At 40.2% G+C, this 19,485-nt stretch overlaps 1 protein-coding gene across 4 annotated transcripts in view; it reads right to left on the minus strand.

Moving 5' to 3' along the window:
- Window positions 1-19,485, minus strand: part of LEF1 (lymphoid enhancer binding factor 1) — a 116,503-nt gene that overhangs the window by 26,193 nt on the left and 70,825 nt on the right. For 2 of the 4 annotated variants that reach the window (XM_057309997.1, XM_026499151.4), the window contains exons 4-6: window positions 8,987-9,119; window positions 3,341-3,431; window positions 1,681-1,764 (exon numbers count right to left, since the gene is read on the minus strand). In XM_057309997.1, the coding sequence (XP_057165980.1) occupies window positions 1,681-1,764; window positions 3,341-3,431; window positions 8,987-9,119 (308 nt within the window). The remainder of the gene's footprint in view (window positions 1-1,680; window positions 1,765-3,340; window positions 3,432-8,986; window positions 9,120-19,485) is intronic. The other 2 variants (XM_057309998.1, XM_057309999.1) reach the window with 1 other exon arrangement.

Below are 19,485 nucleotides of genomic sequence, written 5' to 3' on the forward strand. Positions count from 1 at the left end.
TCTATTGATATCTGGAGAGAACAATTACGAAAATAAGGGACAGGAAGTTTGTTTTCAGTCCCCAATTTAATAAAGCTGCCATCAGTATCTTCTAAAATAATTTATACAGAAAGAAAGTACTACTTGGAAGATCTAGTCTTATGGAAAACTGATAATAAAATTAAGGGAAGGGTACAGTTCTGCACCAGGTAAAAACTACACACGCTAAAGGCTTTTCTCCCGAGGACACGTGGTAGGGCATTAAAAAAAAATCTTAAAATATCCACCACCATACAACACAAAGGAGGGCAACTGCCATGCAAGAAAAATAAAAGTACTTTCAATAAATGCTTTGGATACATTTGAATATGCTTTAGAAATCTGTGCTTTTCAAATGGTTTTACTTACTTACTTATTTATTTATTAGCAGGCTCCACGCCCAACGAGGGGCTTGAACTCACGACCCTGAGATCAAGAGTTGTGTGCTTTACTGACGGGGCCAACCAGGTGCCCTGCTTTTCACACTGTTTTAAAGTGAACATTTAATTCAGCAACAACAATGTTCTCAGGTCTTTTATCATAGCCAGCACAGTTAATTCCTTCACCTGAGAAGGACAGAAGGAACTCTGCTTGGATCAGAGACAGATCTTTAAACATTAAGGCGGCATGGGGACAGTGCAGCTAGGCTGATTACGGAACGGTGCTCTGCCACAGGCACCGCTTGCAAACCTCCGTGATGCTGGTTACATCTGCGTGGGAGGAACTCCCGTCACCCGAGGGTTCTCACAGTGTGCAAAGGTGCAAAAGTATATTTCGGGGGAAGGATATTAATTTCATCCCCTCCAACCAGCTAGATTTACAATTTGCTGAGCACATAATGATTTTTTTTTAAAAGCTGAAATTCTCCACAGAAATTGCGAATTTCATAGCTATGTAATAAAAAGTGAAGATTCACAAGCGATTACTAGCCCGACAGCTGGACTTGCAGCACGATGACGCCAGCTCCCTTGAAGAAGCCACACCGAACACACAGGTGATGCACAACAAATGTGTGTCCACATCAAGCACAGGCGCCATCCTCTCCAGAAGCAAAAGCACGACACAGAGCAGTGTGGCACGGCCGCTCTCCCAGAGCTTCGCTCCACTAGCACGTGTCCACACAGGGCCTGATTCACACACTAGGACACACCCCCGCGTGGCCTGACAGCCAAGAAGCACCGTCTTTCTCTTCTGACAGCCTTGGTCCAGGAAGGCTCTCGACTATCCGGGCATTTTCAAACACTGTCGCATTAACGGATACAACCTTCCTCAAAGAAAGCAGATTACAGAACTCAGACCAAACCAGTCTTTATCCTCCCCTGTACCCACTCCCGGCATAGCTGGAATCAAACAAGCTCTTCTCAGAATGTCTGCCCTCGGGGCATTTCACATCCCACAGCCGGGTGGCAGTGAATTCTTTTGGATGCAGTCTCCGGTGTGGCCGAGGCCACCTCCCTGAGGGCTGGGGCTGCTGGGGTGCAGCGTTCCGCTCCTACCCAGGAATCTCTGCGACACCTAGTGTGGGAGCCAGGCACACTGCACAGACAGACGCGTGGCTGAGTTATGCACCCTCCTAGCCCACCGAGAGGCAAGCAGTGTCGCACAGATGCAAGCGCAAGAGGGGCGGCTTGTCCTGGGTGCCCGCTTTCCACCTCCACCTACCTGGACATGGAAGTGTCGACTGACAGTGAGGATGGGTAGGGTTGCCTGAATCCTCCCGTGATGGGATAGACAGGCTGACCTTGCCTGAGGTCACAGAAGAAAGGAACCCATCAATGACGAAACACGAGTTACCAACCAGCAATAAGAGTTTGATGAGGGGAGAAGAGGGAGGTATTCAAAAGGAACTGTGTGGGGGTAATTACAGAGCACAGGATTTCTTCAGTTATCCAACTGCCTCCCTTCTTACCCTCCACCCGATCAAAGCACCATTTACCTGGAAGAAAATCTCCCACCCTCAACTTGAAAAGCAAACCAGTCCATGAATTCCCTTTTATCCCTTCCTCTCTCCTGACCCCACTAACGCTTTGAGCAAAATAGGCATATAACACATGTGTACTGAATATAACAGAACCATGAGAATGCTGAAATACTCCTTTTAGAATCTTTGAGAACTTCAGGGGAGGAAAGATAGAAGGGAAACAAATTTATATAAAAATGAACAAATATTTTTAAAAATGCTGCACTCCCCACCCCTTTATATACCTATGCTATAGTCAAGAAATAAAAGATCAATTCATTGGAATTACTCCGTCTCCGCTCTGAGAATTCCATCTCTCTCTGTTTTTCCCTACATCTCACATTTCTCATTTACACAATCTATTTCCAGCTGCCACTCAGCACAGGATTACTGCCCCTAAGTACTAAGTTCAGACGGAATAATTGATGTAGATTTGAAAGTGTATGCATAATCAATTAAACTCAAACAGTTGGCTGGGAGATTTAGTGAGAGAGAGAGAGAGGGAGTTGAAGAAGAGGTAATGTAAGGATGTCAAGGTGGGGAGAGTGGGGCCGTGATAGGGGGCTCTGGGGACAGAGGGCCAGATAAAGAAAGACGGGCCCTCTGCTAAAGTTGAAGCAGTGTTTCCATGGAGTGAGCAGTGGGGAGGGAGGGCTGGAGAAGGAATGGGAGTGGGATGGGAGTAAGCTGTGTGCTAACAATAACATGATAAAAATAGGCTGCACTATGTAAGTCTTTCTTCCAAAAATATATTTCCTTTCCTTTACCTTTATAATTTAAAAAGATTTCAAAACTGCGGCAAGAATTTTTTTTAGAAATAAACAACAAAATAGAGAGTGTCTGGATTCTGAAGAAAGGAAGCTCAAACATCAGGTTTCCACCTGTCTGAACTCAAACTGGTGCTTACTTTATTAACATTCAAAGGATGCTTTGTATTTTTGAATTTCTAGTTGTCATTTCCTTCACTTGCTCATTTTATAAGCAAAGACTGATATTCAATGTGTCTAGGTTTGTTTCGAGAATAACTTGTTCATAGAAAACGAGACAAGAAGAACCACACTGAGCATTTTGTACGGGCACAGCAAATGCCCAAAGCCACGAACTGAATTCGTAAGACTGTACGCTTCAAAGCAAATGCTACACAGTCATTCTCTGCACATATTAGCAAAGGGATTCAATCCATTTCAAAGTCTGTATATTTTTTAATCTTTCAAATTGAAATGAAATAAAGTTAGCACCTTGCTTGTTGATGTGAAATTTCTTCAACTCCACAAGTATTATCATTCATAAAGCTAATTTCCATGAATGGAAAGAAGAACATATGCTCAAATGCCTGACTGAGGGCTGCAGGAAGGATCTTACCAGCCAAGAGGTGGGGTAATCTGTCCAACACCACCCGGAGACAGGGGATAAAAGGTGGGGATCTCAGGAGCTGGAGGATGTCTGGACATGCCTGTTCAAAAGAACAATGGAGAAGTAGAGTTTTCAGACTCACAGGACATCGGACTATAAGCAGAAAAGAAAAGCAGTAAAATGCTTTATGCCATTAATACTTAAGGTCTAGCATGAAACAATGTTATCGGATGCATTTAACTGCGGTCAGTTTGTTAGCCTTTCTCAAGATTTCAAAGTATGAAAAAATAGGTCTTTGGACATCTTGAGGAACTCTTAAAAGAGTAAATATGACGCTAGTAAAACAATGACCATAGTAAGATTTTTAAATTATTTAGTTTGCCCTCATTATTTCACTTTGGTTAAGAAAATGGTAGACAGGGGCGCCTGGGTGGCTCAGTCGTTAAGCACCTGCCTTCGGCTCAGGGCGTGATCCCAGAGTTCTGGGATCGAGCCCCACATCAGGCTCCTACACTAGGAGTCTGCTTCTTCCTCTCCCACTCCCCCTGCTTGTGTTCCCTCTCTAGCTGGCTGTCTCTGTCAAATAAATAAATAAATAAAATCTTAAAAAAAAAAAAAAAGAAAGAAAATGGTAGACAGTTGTTTTTGTGTAGAATGGAAAATGACAGACTTCATAAGTAGATGGCCTGCCATGGTGCTCAAGGATTAGTTAAATTGCCACTTTCGTATTTTCACTGGCTCCCTCATGGACACATAGATTTGGGAAATGTGATACCTCAGAGGATCAAAGATTAATTAGTAATCATCTTCAGCGCCATAATGGTCACACTTGATATGATTCATTTGGTCTCTGCCACTTCAGCTCCAACTAAGCTCTTCATCAAGTTGAGTCCTCTGGGCTCCAAGGTCAAGCTGTTCTGGATTAGTTGTATTCCACAGAAAATGAGAATGCCACCAAATTGTTTCTTGAGCTCACACTCCCTGGGGCACACTGCCCTATAACTGTAAAAACCACCTAAAGATTATACCTAATCCTAGTCCCAAATGGCATCTCTCTGTTTATATTTTACCTTGGGTACAGAAAAGAAGGGACACATGCATATAAATGGAAAATACAAAAACTTAGATTTTGGGGAAAGTGATTATGATTAGAAAAAAGCCACAAAGTTTCCTTATATAGCTAATCTGGCCTTAAAAGGCCACTTCCACATAACTTCCATATATGCGCACGCATTTCCAGGTTACACCCAGAATATGCATTCAATGATTATATGCTGACCAGTATGTGGAATCGAGTGAGCATATGAAAGATGTTCTTTAGTAATTCTGCTTTCTTACTGTTTAAAATGCCTATGGGTTTCATCTGGGTCTTATATTTAAGGTCTTGAACATATGGGAATGACTTAAGAAGTGTGGCCTTCAAAGTTGGTGTTACTTCGACTCTGAAGTTAGGACAAACTATCACTCAACTTCATAGGAAGCAGGCAGGACCAAGGGTTTTAATCTCCCAAGAGAGAGCTTACATGAGATTAACTCATGTTTTGCTGTTTTTAAAAGATTGTCTCAAATCCCCTCCCCTGCCTTTTTGGCTAGAAATACCACTACTTTTGGGTCACAGTGGACCCCAAATTTCATAATCTGGGATTTTTTTTTCTTGGGTCTGGGGAGGTTTGGGCAGTAGGGGTGAATCTAAGGGAGCTTACAATAATGACTTGACATATCAGAATCACTGGGGCCAACTTGCTGCCTCCCCTACCTTTGAGATTGGGAAACCTCCCCAAACCTCAGGGTCTGCGGGGAGACTGCTCAGTTTAAAAAGAAAAACCAGACTAACTCGAAGAACTTTGGGAACTTGGAAATTCGAGCTTGAAAACTGTGACTACAGGTCACAGACTACCAAAATTGGTCTACTTTAATCCCTTTGTTTTGCAAATGGAGAAACCAAGGTCTGGAACGATTAAGTGACTACTCAGGCATCCTGTCTGGGTACACAGAAAATATGTATTTTCCTGGAGTTTTATCACTGGGACACAGCCAGGTAACTTGCTTGCAATCACATATCTATGCAGACAAGCCTGAAATCTTGCTCTGCACTCTCGTCCGTGTTCCAGGGAGGCCTGGAATCCTGCAGCAGTGGTTCTGGGCAGGAGCCGGAGCAGGAGAGATACAACGGAACACAAACGAGCTGGATTTGGTTTTACTGCTCAACGGAGGAAAGAGGACACTACCATCTACAGCACCTGCTACGTTCCAGTTCCTATGCTGCGTGTTTAGTTTGACGGTTTCTATTAAATAAATTTCTACTCACATTTCAAATACTCTTCTCCAATGCTTATGGTTCTGAGAGTTCCTTCTTCGTTGTTTGAATCTACAATGTTTTATTTGTACTTTTAACACGGTACTTAAGATGTTCTTCATTTTGTTTTATAGTTAGTTTGTGCAAATCACTTCCTGCATGCGCTTATCTACTGCTTGGAAAAAAGAGACTACGTCTTACCAACCTGGGTATCGAACTATGGTTGTCTCCACAAGAGGTTCTCAATACATACTTTTGAATGACTCAACAAATGAATGAGTGAATTAAAAGTGTTTAAACAGCCCCATTCTTCATTCTGGGTCAATATCACCAACCATTTTGCACGTATATACGTGCACGTACATACAAGTACGTTATGTGGCTTCCGTCACGACGTGAGCAGAAAATGGATCTGTGATTTTTACATAGCTTATTGTTACACTAAGATCCTAGAAGCGGTGCTTCTCCACCAACTGCTATGCTACTGAAGACACGTTTCCCATCATTCATTTAACTAGTACTTACTGAATACTTACTATGTACTAGAGGCTAGACACAGCACAGCCTTAGCGATTTTTAAGCTTGTATAAGTAACTTTGATAATTATGGATGAAATGATTCTGGAGTCAGACTTGTATGTTTCTATCAATTCTGCCACTCACAAGCTACATATCTTTGAGGAAGCTACTTAATCATTATTGTTCTTTAAAATCAGTATAAAAATGGAATGGGGTTGTTGTGAGGAATAAATGCAATAATACATGTAATACAGAAAAGTGTTGTGTGTTTGTGGTTATTTATAAGGATATACTGGGTAATACAAAGACATAAACAAATATATAAACCTAGTATTTCCTAAAAGCTCTTTCTTTTTAATATTTTTACCAGACATAATGAGAAGAAAATGACTGGCATTAGCTTCCTTTCCCTTTCCTACACTGCACACACACCTCACACCAACACCCTGGGAGGAAGGTAAAAATGAATGGGCCGCCTACTGTGAAATCAACCTAGTTATTTTCCTACAAATGAGAATGAGTTCTGCTGACAGTTTACATTTATTCAATAGTTCTATCTACCATCAGAGTATGGACATGATACCATTTTTTAAAAATAAAACTAACCAGCCTCCTAGGAACTTTGAAATTAGAACTCTGACCTCAGTACCACCACGTTCTTACTAGTTTAGCTACACGATAGAACTAAAAAGGCCCCAGTAAGAGGGAAAGAGAATAAAAGCAAGAGACCTAGTGAGCTTTTTACTTATATTTTGGTGATGAATATGACCAAGGGGAATGACATAAACCCAAAATCATGTAAATTAGTTCTTTTCAAACCAAAGTTTACATATCCCCAGAGATAAATGGTGACAAGGTTTGTAAAGTCTTCGTTTAAAAAAGGTAATTAAAAACAGGACTTTATATTAAAACAAACATAGTAGAATGGAATAATCACACAAATTTTTAGGACAAAATAAGGACTTCAAAGAATATGCAATTTTCTGATCATGCCCACTTGTTCTTTCTCTAGTTCTAGAGAGTTTAAAATTAAGAAAAAAATTTTTTTTGAGAAGCAAGGATATAAATTACAATTAGTAAGGCAAAACAAGGTAGGGCAGCAGGAGAGATGGAAATAGAAGAGAAAATATAAATGTAATTGGTAGCTAGTCAAAAACTTGTCTTTTTAAAAAATAGAACCATCCTAGAACTCTTGAAAGAAAAAACTCCTGAACCGTCATGTGTTATTTTTTCAAAGTGCTTAGAACAGGGCCTAGGACATAGTAAGCACTATGCAATTATTAAACGTTTAAAAACAAGTAAAAAACACTCTTAAATTCTTTTTGCTAATAGCTTGTTTGAGGCTTTTATATCTATCTTTAACTGTCATCTACAGTTTTAAGTTTCCCAGATATCTATCTCTAGCTCAGATACTGCTCTGGGATGGTGACCCGTAAATTTTCTACCCCTTCTCTCCCTCCGGATATCTATAAGGCACTTGAAATCAAAATCACCAAGGTCATGATCTTCCCTCCTAAACTGCGTCTTCCTCCTAAATACCTTATCTTGGTTCCCTTTCTCACCATATGTCTTCTGATCTGTCTTCGATATTTTTTATTCTTTGGAGATCCTCAATAATAGGGAAGTAGAGGAAGGACTGGAAATGAGGAATAAAACAGAGGCAAACCTAGACATTTCTGCATAGGTGATTCTTACCTTCCCTAGGTAAAGGTACATAGCTCCACTCAAGCCAAAGTCCAACAGTGACTAAGTCCTTAAATAAGCTATCTGTTTCAACAATGGATGGAAATGAAGGCATTATGGATTTAACCTACAAGAGCTCACGGTAGTGGAAAAAACACCCAGCCTCTGAACTCTACTCTTTTTTTACATTTGAAAATTTTATTGTCCACTGTAGGTCAAAGATAGGGCTGGACAAAAGGGTGAAATGCTGGTGATGACAGATTTTACATCTTTACATTATCTGACTTCACACAGGTCTATAGCCTCTCTTTGATTTTGAACTTCTAAAGATCCTGTTGAGGTCCAAGTGTGTATGTACATGGAAAGAAAAAAGACCATCCTGTGAACAAACTCATCCTCAAAGTGTGCTCTAAGCAGAATGGACCAGAAGGCTTGGAGAACCTGGGCTCTGAGTCCTACAACCAACCCACACCCATACCCATCAGGTTAGAGAAACCAGGCATTTTGATTTTTCAGACCTCTTATGCTATATGTTCTTCTGTAAATGATAAAGAAGAAGAACTGGGTAATAATGAAGAGAAGTAAAATAGGATTCATGTTACTTTGACTTTAAACAGAGATGGTTTTGTACTTTAATTATTATTATATCTAAGTTGGTGTTGGTAAATAACAAAAAGAGGATAAACCATAAGGACTGAAATGAAAAGAAATCACAAAAGACTTAAAAAGATAACACCTGAAGTAAAATTCTCCTATTTTGTCCCTTTTCTAACATTTTGCTACCACTACCATCAACACTTCATGCATGCAATAAATGAAGATTGTAGAGGGCACTGAGGGTTGAATTTTTAGTATATCTGTACAACATACTGGTTTATACTGTGGATCCTAGATTTTCAAAGCTGTCACTTTGAAAATAACCATTTAATATTTTTCTTCTTCTTTTTTTTTTTTTTTTGTAAATCCTGAGAAATAAGAGAAGCAACAACAAGTTCTTGTGGGCTTATAAAAAACTGCTATCGAGTTAATTACTCATTTCCTACAAATACATTTTGATCCACACAGTGACATACAGCAAAGACACCCGTAAAGGCATCAGACTGATGAGATGTAGCTCCTCACTTATTGAGAAAGGCCTAGGAAGGCAGGGTCTCTCACCTTGTTTGGAGTTGACATCTGATGGGAGGTGTGAGGGATGTGATCCTGGAGAAAAGTGCTCGTCGCTGTACGTGATGAGGGGGGTGAGAGGATGGACTGCATGCGATGGCTGCACCACGGGCACCTTATTTGACTGCAAAGTAACCACAAGGTCAATGGTTAATAGGAACATCCTGTTCCTGTCTACTCTCCCAAAGAAAAAGTCACACAATAGCAGTAACTGGACATTGGCGTAACCCAAGAATCATCTCTACACCTGGATAACTGAACTCATCTGCTATACTCATTACATCTTCAGAATTTTTCCATGTTAAATACTCCTCAAGTACATCAATAGCCCATCAAGAGACTATCAGTTATTTAATCAGTGTCCTTTGGAGATTTAGGTTGATTACTATTATTTTATATGACATGAATTGTTGTACGTACGTATTTATACTTCCTTTTGGATTATCTCCTCAGGTTATGTTCAACCAGGAGTTACTGGAGCAAAAGTTACAAATATTTTATAAGCTCTTTTTATTCATTACATATGTCTGGCAATAAAAAGGCATTTAACTGTTCAATGAACAAATGAATGAATAAATATTACCAATTTGAAGGTCAAATTTTTAAACAACCCAATAAATATAAATCTGCTATACTGATATCCCCTTATAGAATTCGTAATTCTATAGTTGTACATCTTTAAGAACCATGTTACAGCATTTTTTTTCCATGTCTTATAGCTTTGTCAATCAAACATGACCATCCATTATGCTCTAGCACTACTCTGTTCATCTTCAGGTTCTCTAGTTTCTAGAAGTCTTAACTGATAAAAGGGAATTTCTAATCTTGAGTTTAACTGCATAATATGAAATATGGCTTGTAAAACACTTTAAATTGTTAACATTTTATATATTTTGACATTTTATAGGTCTTATATTAGTTTAAACACAAATTTTATTATTGAATTTGGAAGTCTAAAATTACATAATAATAGTATTTTTTTTTTAAGATTTTTATTTATTCATTTGACAGAGAGATAGCCAGCCAGAGAGGGAACACAAGCAGGGGGAGTGGGAGAGGAAGAAGCAGGCTCCTAGCGGAGGAGCCTGATGTGGGACTTGATCCCAGAACGCTGGGATCACGCCCTGAGCTGAAGGCAAACGCTTAACGACTGCGACACACAGGCGCCCCAATAATAGTATTTTTAAAGGTTCAGGTTATATTTTTTAGACTTTATCAATTTGAAGTCCCGAATCTCTTAATTTGGTTAAAGTTGAATTTTTTTCTCCCTTCTACCCCCCAAAAGTGGTTGCTAAGCAAATCAAGTAACATAAACAAGACTCAGGCAGTTTAACCCGATTAGGGAGATTGTTTTTTATAAACTCTACACTCCCTCCCTGCAAAAAGAAAGTAAATTCAACACAATTATATACATGCAAAATATATGTCTGATTTTAAACTCGCCTACTAATTACAGCAGTCCCAGGTGGGTCTCTGTTTACAAACACTACAGGAATAAGTTAACTTGTGAATTTAGGAAGAATAAAATACAATGAATTTTGAATATTCACTAATTAACTAGTTTAGACATGTCTTCACCATAATTAGTTTGAATTAGTGAGACTTTTACTGTGCTATAAACTAAAATGCTTGTGAAATCTGTTTTTCCAGAAGCAAATATCTGTATTAAAAAAAAAATGAGGAAGTACCTGACATCTGCACAGTATAAACTGCTTAAAATGTAGGTCCGTATCTGAATGGTTGAGGGCCCTGTAACACACTTGTGTATTGGTGGTGGCACCCATGACATACATTCTAATTTGATGTTTTTTTTCTTTATGAATTAGATATAAAAAGTCTGTTGCTCCAATGGGTAGGACTATGCTCAGGAAAATTAGGAACAATTATCCTAGTAACACTTAATTCTCTTTACAGCTAGTAATACTAATTCTCTACACCCTATCATTACAGCCTCTACCCAAAAAACTTTAAAAAAAAAAAAAAAAGGAAGGGGAACAAAATCATCCTTTTTAAGACAATGATATAATTTCCATACTAGATTTTCCCTCTTTTAATAATGATCAGCTCCTCTCTAATGGCAGAACTTGCACAGCTCGTATAGCCCTGGGCATTTATTAGACAGAGCACCATTATCAGAGCCCCAGCCTTTTCTCTATATACCTCAGCACAGACATCTATGCATATAAATGTCTAAAAGGTTAAAAAAATGTTTCAATGCTTTTCAAGTGTTAATGATGCAGTTTGCCAAATACACAGAATGAGCTTCTTAAATACAAGGAATTTAGAATGCTAGAGGAGGTGGGGGTGGGTGCGGGGATAGGAGGATATTACTACAAACCCTTTTTAAAATGGAAACAAAAATCTCAACACCCAAATGCTAAAATGAATATATATCAACTCCACTAAACTGCTTTGAGTTTCATTTCAAAAGTCTCATAAGAAGCATAACTGCCAAGCAATCTACAAAGGTATTTTCTTAGAGTGCTTATAAAGAGTAAGCATCGCAGAAACCTTCTGGAAATACATATATATTTCACATGCCTTTCTTATTTCCAGAGCACCACCTTAAGGAACCTGCATTAGCAGGCAGCATCTTCTTAATGTCTGACCTATCCCTCCAGTCATATAGCTCAGAATCTGGTGCCATGAATTTTTGCTAAATTATGCTATCCTTGCTCTCCTCTTAATTTTACGGTTTTCAACACAGATTTGCTTTCCTGTGGGAAGGAGATAAGAAGCTGAGGATTTTAATTTAAGCTCTGGCCTTGTCTTACATTTTGCAAGATGGATACTGAAAGCAGTACTAGTAGGAGTGTTAAAGCCAACAAGGATTATGTCCATTTTTGTGGCCAAATAATAAAAGCAATATGAAATCTCAATAATATGTATGAGCCCGATTCTGAGGTTTATATTTTGCCTCCTGCCGACCACCTCCACCATGTATATAAGCGTATCCAACCCTATGCTACCCATTCGTGGCCATCATGGTCAAGTGGCCAAACGGCCGCAGCCCTAAACTGTGGGCTTCCTTTGAGATCAGGAGTTATTGTCCTTTGATGTTATATGCACACACAAGGCAAGAACCTAGGCACTGCTCCTTTGTGTAATTTTTATGACAGACAATATAACCATTCTTAGTTCTGGTCCTTTAATCTCCAAATAACAGTGCGGTATATGTTGTGGTGGGGAGTAGGGGAGGGGAGGAACAACCAATTGACTACCTGGTCAAATGTGTCTACCATGGACAAATTTCCGTAATTACATTATAATGCATGATTATACCTGCCTACGAGGGCTTATGTGTATATTCATTAAACACCGAAAACGCGCCAAGCACTCTTCCAGCACTGAAGGCCAAAACGGACAAGGTCCCTATTCTCACGCGGTTTCCTTTCGAGGGTCCTGGAAGTGTGATGGGAGTATGGGAGACAAAGAATAAATATGTAAAAAACCAAAAACCAAACCAAACCAAAACGATGGCATCAGGTACTATGAAGAAAAGGAACTGGCTGATAGGAGAGAAAGTGTGTGTCTAATTATATGCCTTCCTATCCCACTAAAGCTATAAGACACTGAAATTTCATTTAGTTTAAGATTCTTGTTTTCTAAGACAGGAAGCTGAGAAACAGAGTCATCAGGAAATGGATGGTGGCGCCGTGACTGCCGCCAGCACTTCTGCTAACACAGCCTGCTCACTGCGCAACTCCCGTGATACGGGGTCGCTGCGGATAAAATGGGAATGAAAACCCCCGGGGTGACTCAATACAGTGGAACCAAGTAGAGAAATACCATCTTTTTGGCTCCTACTGGACACCCAGTACCTCACTTAACAGAACCCAAGTCTCCTGACTCCCATTCTCATGCTTTTCCCTACTACATATCTCCCCATAAGGGAGAGAGAAAGGGTAAAAATCACATCGATTCTTTTTTCATTCATACACACAGCCAAGTACATTCACAGGTGCAGTCATTGGTACACAGGCACATTCACAGGTGAAGTCTTAGCTTCCAGTGGAGAATCATGAGGTATTCCCAATGCGTGTCCCTTGTTTCATTATCCCAGGGTAATAGCGCCCACTATTATTCTACTTTTATGAGATGCCTGACAGCCTTAACACACCCCAAATCTTCCACTGCTGCTCAGAGAGGTTCAGAGACTTAGCTCACATGGCAGTAAGTGGCTGAGCCAGACCACAGACCCTGATCTTCCAACTATATATTCTTTAACCTCAGGCAGGTGAGCAAAGGAAAAGTAAGAAAGATGGAAAGAGCAGGTACTCGAAGAGGGATAGAAAATATAAGGGGGGGGTGAGTAGACTCTAGAGGACACCCTCTCATCTCCAACTCAGCACCCACACATGGGTAGTCAGTAGGGAGCCTGCAATCTTTTCCCAAGCTTGAAAAGGCATCAGGCCACCCTACCCACATAGTGCATAATAATTATAGCAACTAAGACTTACCAAGTGTTTAGTGTGTGCTAAGCATTTTATAGTACCTTTGAGGCAGGTACTATTATTATCCTCCTTTTACAGAGGAGGAAACTGAGGCATGGAGAAGTCAAGTAACTTTCCCAAAGGCACAGAGCTAGTAAGTCGCAAAGCTAGGTTCTAATGCAAACTCTGGCTCTGGAGACCACATTCATTACCAGCATACCATGCAGCCTCCCTGAAGAGCCAAGTTCATAAAATCTTGGGCACTGAGTTGACCATCTGGGCCATACCTGACAGTACGTGACATCGATGAAATGACTGTGTGGTCTCTGTCTCAGGCACAGGAATCACATTAGACAAAGAGGCACCTCAGCAGAAGTGGTTAGAGCTGCAGAGACTCAACTGGCGCCTTTCTCTGCAGGCCTGGAAAACATCCCAAGGAAGCTAGCTTGGCTGCCACCCAGGCTGGTCCCTGCAGGTAAGGACCTCTTTAGCATCACAGCCAATAAAACCCACACCTCCTGTGGACACCAAGTGGGTGCCACTTAGGGATCCTGAGAGCCACCCCCAAAGCAGAGTTCCCAGAAATGATCCACTCACCGCTGGCAGTAATTCCAGCTGTCATGAATGTTGTCAGCCTCCAAGGATGTGGTTCTGGGAAGGACTAAAAAGTGGTTCAGCGCCCTCCTGGCTAAGGCCATGGGCCTGCTGGTAAGTGCAGTAATTGGGGGAGAAACCTGCTGGTCTATTAGCTAGTCCCCATCCTGCACATCTCCAGATTTCAGCTACACCCACAGTGCAGGGTCTGGCTGCGCATAAAGGCCTTAAGTTCCATTTCAACTGGCTGTGCATTTTATCAGTAATCCTCCCAGTAACAACCAAATCCAGGGGATATTAACACTCCACAACTCACTGAGATGAGGAAGTTCATCTGGCCTCAATTTTTATGGTGCCATTTTACTTTTTATTAAACTCTTAGGAAATCTGGTACTCATGAAAGAGAAGCCGTGTAATTTTATATTGTGTCTTCCCCTCCTCTTCTGAGAATCTGAGCTTCTCAAGCCTTCCCACGAAGAGGAGCAGATTTAATTTACTCCGAAAAGATAGAATGATTCTTGTACCAACTAGACCTCAAAAGTAATATTTTGTACTGGAAATCTCCTGAGATCCACCAAAGCTAAATACCTGATTCTGGTCTGATGTGGCCTTCAAATCAAAGACCACTACCGGCTGTGATGTAGCAGCTTTTTAACAAAACAATTACAGCCTAGGCTCTGAAGACTTCCTGAGCAGGAACTGATCAATTCTAAGGTTTGCAGGACAAATATTCTGAGCCTAAGGCTGGAGGCAAAGGGGTGGTCTCTATTGGACACCCAGAATGTTTTCCTAAGAGCAGAAGGAACGTGTCATAGGGAAAGGAATTAATATGGATTAGACACCCAGTAAGTGCTAGTCATTATGGCCATGCCTTTATATTCTCTGGCACTCATCCACATACGTGGGCAGTATCACCTCTATATTTATGGATGAGAAGGCAGAGTTCTTTCGGACAGAGAGCTAAGTAATAATTAGCTGAGAAAGGACTTGTGCTGGCATTAGTTTGACACCCAAGTCCCTGCTCTTCCTGCTCCACGCTGCTCGCTCCTCAGCTCCTCTCCCCACCTCTGTTCCAAACTGCTCTGCCAGGCGAGTGTGGCCTGCCATGGGCTCCACTGCAATGAAGCATCTGACCAGGAACCACTGGCCACTTGGAGAACCCTGATGTCACCAGCAGGTCTGCACCCACCATTCTCCTAGTTCTCTTTACAGTGATGATTTCCATACATTACATCACGTAATCCTGAAATCACCCCTAAATTAGGTGTTATAATTTCTGTTTTACCGAGAAGGAAACCGAGCTTCTGAGAGCGTTAAGTAATCCGTATAAGATCACACAGGGTAAGTAGCACAGACAGGACTGGAACCCACAGTGGTGACTCTCAAGTCCACAGCTTGTATCCCAAAGACCCAAAAGTGGACAGTCCTGCCATCCTCTGGTTTCCAAGTGGAAGAGATGAGTGCTCCTATAATTTAATATTCAAGTACATGGGCAGTGGAGACACAGAGCTCAGATGCCAAACATTCATATGCACTTAGTTGCTATGCTTAGGTAATTCACTTAATTACTCAGAATCTCAGTTTCCTCATATGTAAAATGGGTGGAAATAATACCTCACAGAATTAAGGTGAGGATTAGTGAACAATGCAAATAAAACATCAGATCCTGGAATATAATGTATGTTCAATAAATATTTGTGGAATGGATAAAGGAAAGAAGAAAGGAAAAAGAGGCCCAATAAATGAATTACTCTGGCTCCCAAAAGCTCAAATTGCTCATCCCTACGACACAGTAAACTTCAGGGTTTAGCCTGGCTTGGACCTTGCTGGGGCATACATGTACACACAGGTTTTCTATGTGCTTGCTTTGTTTCCCCTTCTAGATTATGATTTATAGACTATATAATCTTAGTTCCTGCATTTGAAACATCTCTCACAACAGTAGTTCTCAAACTTTTGCTTTTAGGGCACTTAACACTCTTAAAAATCACTGAAGATCCCACTGAGTTTTCGTTTGTGTTGGTTTATCTATACTTACCACACCAGAAATTAAAATGAGAAATTTAAAAGTATTTATGAGTTCATTTAAAAACAACAAACCCAGGTTTGTTGCATGTTAACATAAAAAGCATTCTTATGAAAAGTGACCATTTTCTAAACAAAAAAATAAGGGCGGCATTGTTTTACATTTTTTTGCAAATCTCTTTAGCATCTGGTTTAACGGAAGACAACTGGATTCTCTGATTTGTGTTTGCTTTCAAATCTTCACTTTGTTATGTTATTTTGGTTGAAGTACATGAAGAAAATCCAATCTCACACAGATGTGTTTTTGAAAGGGGAGGATTATTTTAGTGTTTTTTTTCAGATTATTGTGGAACTTCTTTGGTATTATACCAAAACTTGACAAGTGGTAATTTCCTAAAGGATAATTGCAATGTTAGGGCTCCTGGCTGGCTTAGTGGGTGGAAAGGCGACTCTTGATCTTGGGGTTATAAATTTGAGCCCCATGTTGGATGCAGAGATTACTAAAAAAATAAAATCTTAAAAAGAAAAAAAGAGGCTAGCTGCAATGTATAGTCAAAAACCGTACCAAGATACTTTTTCTACTCCCACATTAAAATCCACTGATCTATACTGAATTTTGAATTTAACCTGGCTATTTAGAAAATACTGGTTAACTGAGTTGGTGTATTTTGTTACATAATATAAAAATCACATTCATTAATATCATCACCGATCTCACTAGAAAAGCTTTAAGGATTTGGGAAGCTAACTGGCCCACAGTAGTAGATACAAGTTTTCTAAAATTCTAATTCTTCCTCAAAAGCTCAAATTCTATAACTGGCAACAGTCAATTGTTTTCACTAAAGAGAGACTCACTTTGCTCATTTGTGAGAAAATACCTGCCAAATACCAAAGTCGGAAGAACCATAGTTTGTCAGGTATGTGATCAAGGGTCAAGATTTAAAAACTTATTAATTTTCCTGCTACATCAGGATATTCTTAGGTGACACTGCCATTTTTTTCCCCATGGGAGGTTGTTGTGGTACAGCATTCAATGATTACAAGTACTAGCTTAACCACCATTGCTTCTTCACCATTAATGCAAACGTCAACACAGTGGAAAAGACAAATAATGTGTTAGTGTCATCGTGAGAATACTTTGGACCTTACGTGTCAAACTATCTCAGGGAGTCCCGAGGGCCCGCAGACTACACTTTGAGAACCGCTGCCTATAGTAAAGAATACTACAGAAACAGTCGTTGATTGTAGACGATTGAAGCTAGTAAAGTGAAGAGTATTATTTCGACTAAGTTGAATACAGAGAGAAATTGATTTATGGGTTATAAATATGGAATGCTTTTGATATACTAAGCTATCGTTTCCCCCCATTTGCTATTATTCTAAATGTACCAAATCAAGAGAAATTTGAAAAGCAAACAAAAATAATGTGTGCCACATCCTTTTAAATCATATTTAAAAAATCTTAAACTCCTTTGACTCCCGTAATTGTAGTCAGTATAGAACCCCAGACTTGTGCTCTGTCATCAATTTTGAATTATTGTCTTCTAAGGGATTCTAGATACACAGTAGCTAGGAACATGGATTTGCACCCTTTGGTGCTAAGAAGCCTTCTTCTTCCCTCAGGTACACTCATTGTCCGCAATGTACTTACAGCCCCTAGGATCTGACTCTATGTATTTATCACACTGTACTGTTACTGTTTATTTGAGAGAAGCATCTGTTTTCTCTCACTAGAGGTCATACCTTGGTGATTCTCCCCAGCATCTAGCGCAGGTCCCAGCAAAGCAGAGAGAGTCAATACCTATTTCCTATAGCTAACTGTCTGAATGAGGCATTCCAACCTAAGAAGTCAATTCCTTTCAAGAAAGAGTTCATACCCTTACATTTTAAACAGGAATTGATCCTTGCATTTTCTATTGCTGCATGAAAAATGACCACAAAGCTTTCAGCAGCTTGACATACCACAATTTATTATCTCACAGTCTCCACGGGACAGGGTTCCAGCAAGGTGGCACCGGGTTCTCTCCTCAGGCTCTCACAGTTCAGGCTGGACTGAACTCCTGTCTGCAGACTCGGCAAGCTCACTTGTGTGTTTAGTAGACTTTAGTTCCTTGCAGTTGTCCCCATTTCCTTGCTAGTTGTCAGGTGGGGACCACTCACATTCCCTGACAAGTACCCGCCCCCATCTTCAAGCCAGCAATGGTGCATCAAATGTTTGTTTGTTTTCTTTTTTTTTAAGATTTTATTTATTTGTCAGAGAGAGAGAGAATCAGGGGGAGCGGCAGGCAGAGGGAGAAGCAAGGAGCCCGATATGGGACACGATCCCAGGACCCTGAGATCATGACCTGAGCTGAAGGCAGAAGCTTAACCGACTGAGCCACCCAGGCATCCTAAATGTTTCTTGTTTTGAATCTCTGACTTCCTCTCCTATGCAGTGGAGAAAGCTTTCTGCTTTTTAAGGGCTCATAATCTGTTTCCTCAAGGGACCAGTGAGAGTGGGAGAGGCTGGAGGGGCAGCTAGGATAAGCTCAGGGTGTTGCCAGGCCTGTATCATCCGTTAAGACAAAGATAACCCATTTAACCTCATTTTTCCTCTTGTTTACAAAACATTGTTGCCAATTAATCTTCAGCAGATAAAAATGAAGTGTCTTTACAAACATTATTTGCTGTTATAGTTATTCCGATTACACTGTGAAGTTCTGAGGCTCAGTTTTGTGGTTTTCTTTTTTCTTCTTCTTGTTTTTAATCCAGGAGCCACCGCGTCAAGAGTATGTTACTCACACATATCAGAATTGACAGCTGTTGCTGTTCATCAGGGAAGGGCAAGAGTTAGGACTAGCACATCCTCCCCTTTCCTCCTCCTCCTATCAGCGAAATCAGAGAGAACGATGTGCAAAGAAAGTTCCGCATTAACTATAGGGTCACGGCTTAAGAAATGGAAAAGGGCGATCACTCAACAGAATTGAGGGTGTAAATAAATTTATTTTGAAGAAATTTAAAAGAGATTTTGTTTTCTCTCCAAAATCAACAGGTCAGATTTTGGCCAATCATTTACCCTTTAAGAAAAATTTTAGAAAAATCAATTTATATTTAAGTGCAACTCTTCCATTACAAGGCTAAATAGCTTTATTTTAACTTAATTATCTCACCCTTTAGGGTGACTAAAGAGTCATATAATTGTCTTACCATTTATTAATCATTAATAATGCACTAAATGCTGTATGAAACAAACATGGTAAAAGTGAAATAAATCAAGAAAAGATCATTAAAAAGAGAGAAAGTATAGGCTGCAACAGCTAAAACCTGGATGCCTGAGTGAGAAAGACAAGAGAAGGGACATTCACTGAGTAATTACTATATTCTAGAAACCATGAGCGATTGCTTTTACACTTGTGCTCAAATTTATTTCCCCATTTTCAAATGAGGACGCAAATGAAG

This window comes from Ursus arctos, unplaced genomic scaffold, assembly GCF_023065955.2.
Source record: "Ursus arctos isolate Adak ecotype North America unplaced genomic scaffold, UrsArc2.0 scaffold_11, whole genome shotgun sequence".
In the NCBI taxonomy this organism is placed as follows: domain Eukaryota; kingdom Metazoa; phylum Chordata; class Mammalia; order Carnivora; family Ursidae; genus Ursus; species Ursus arctos.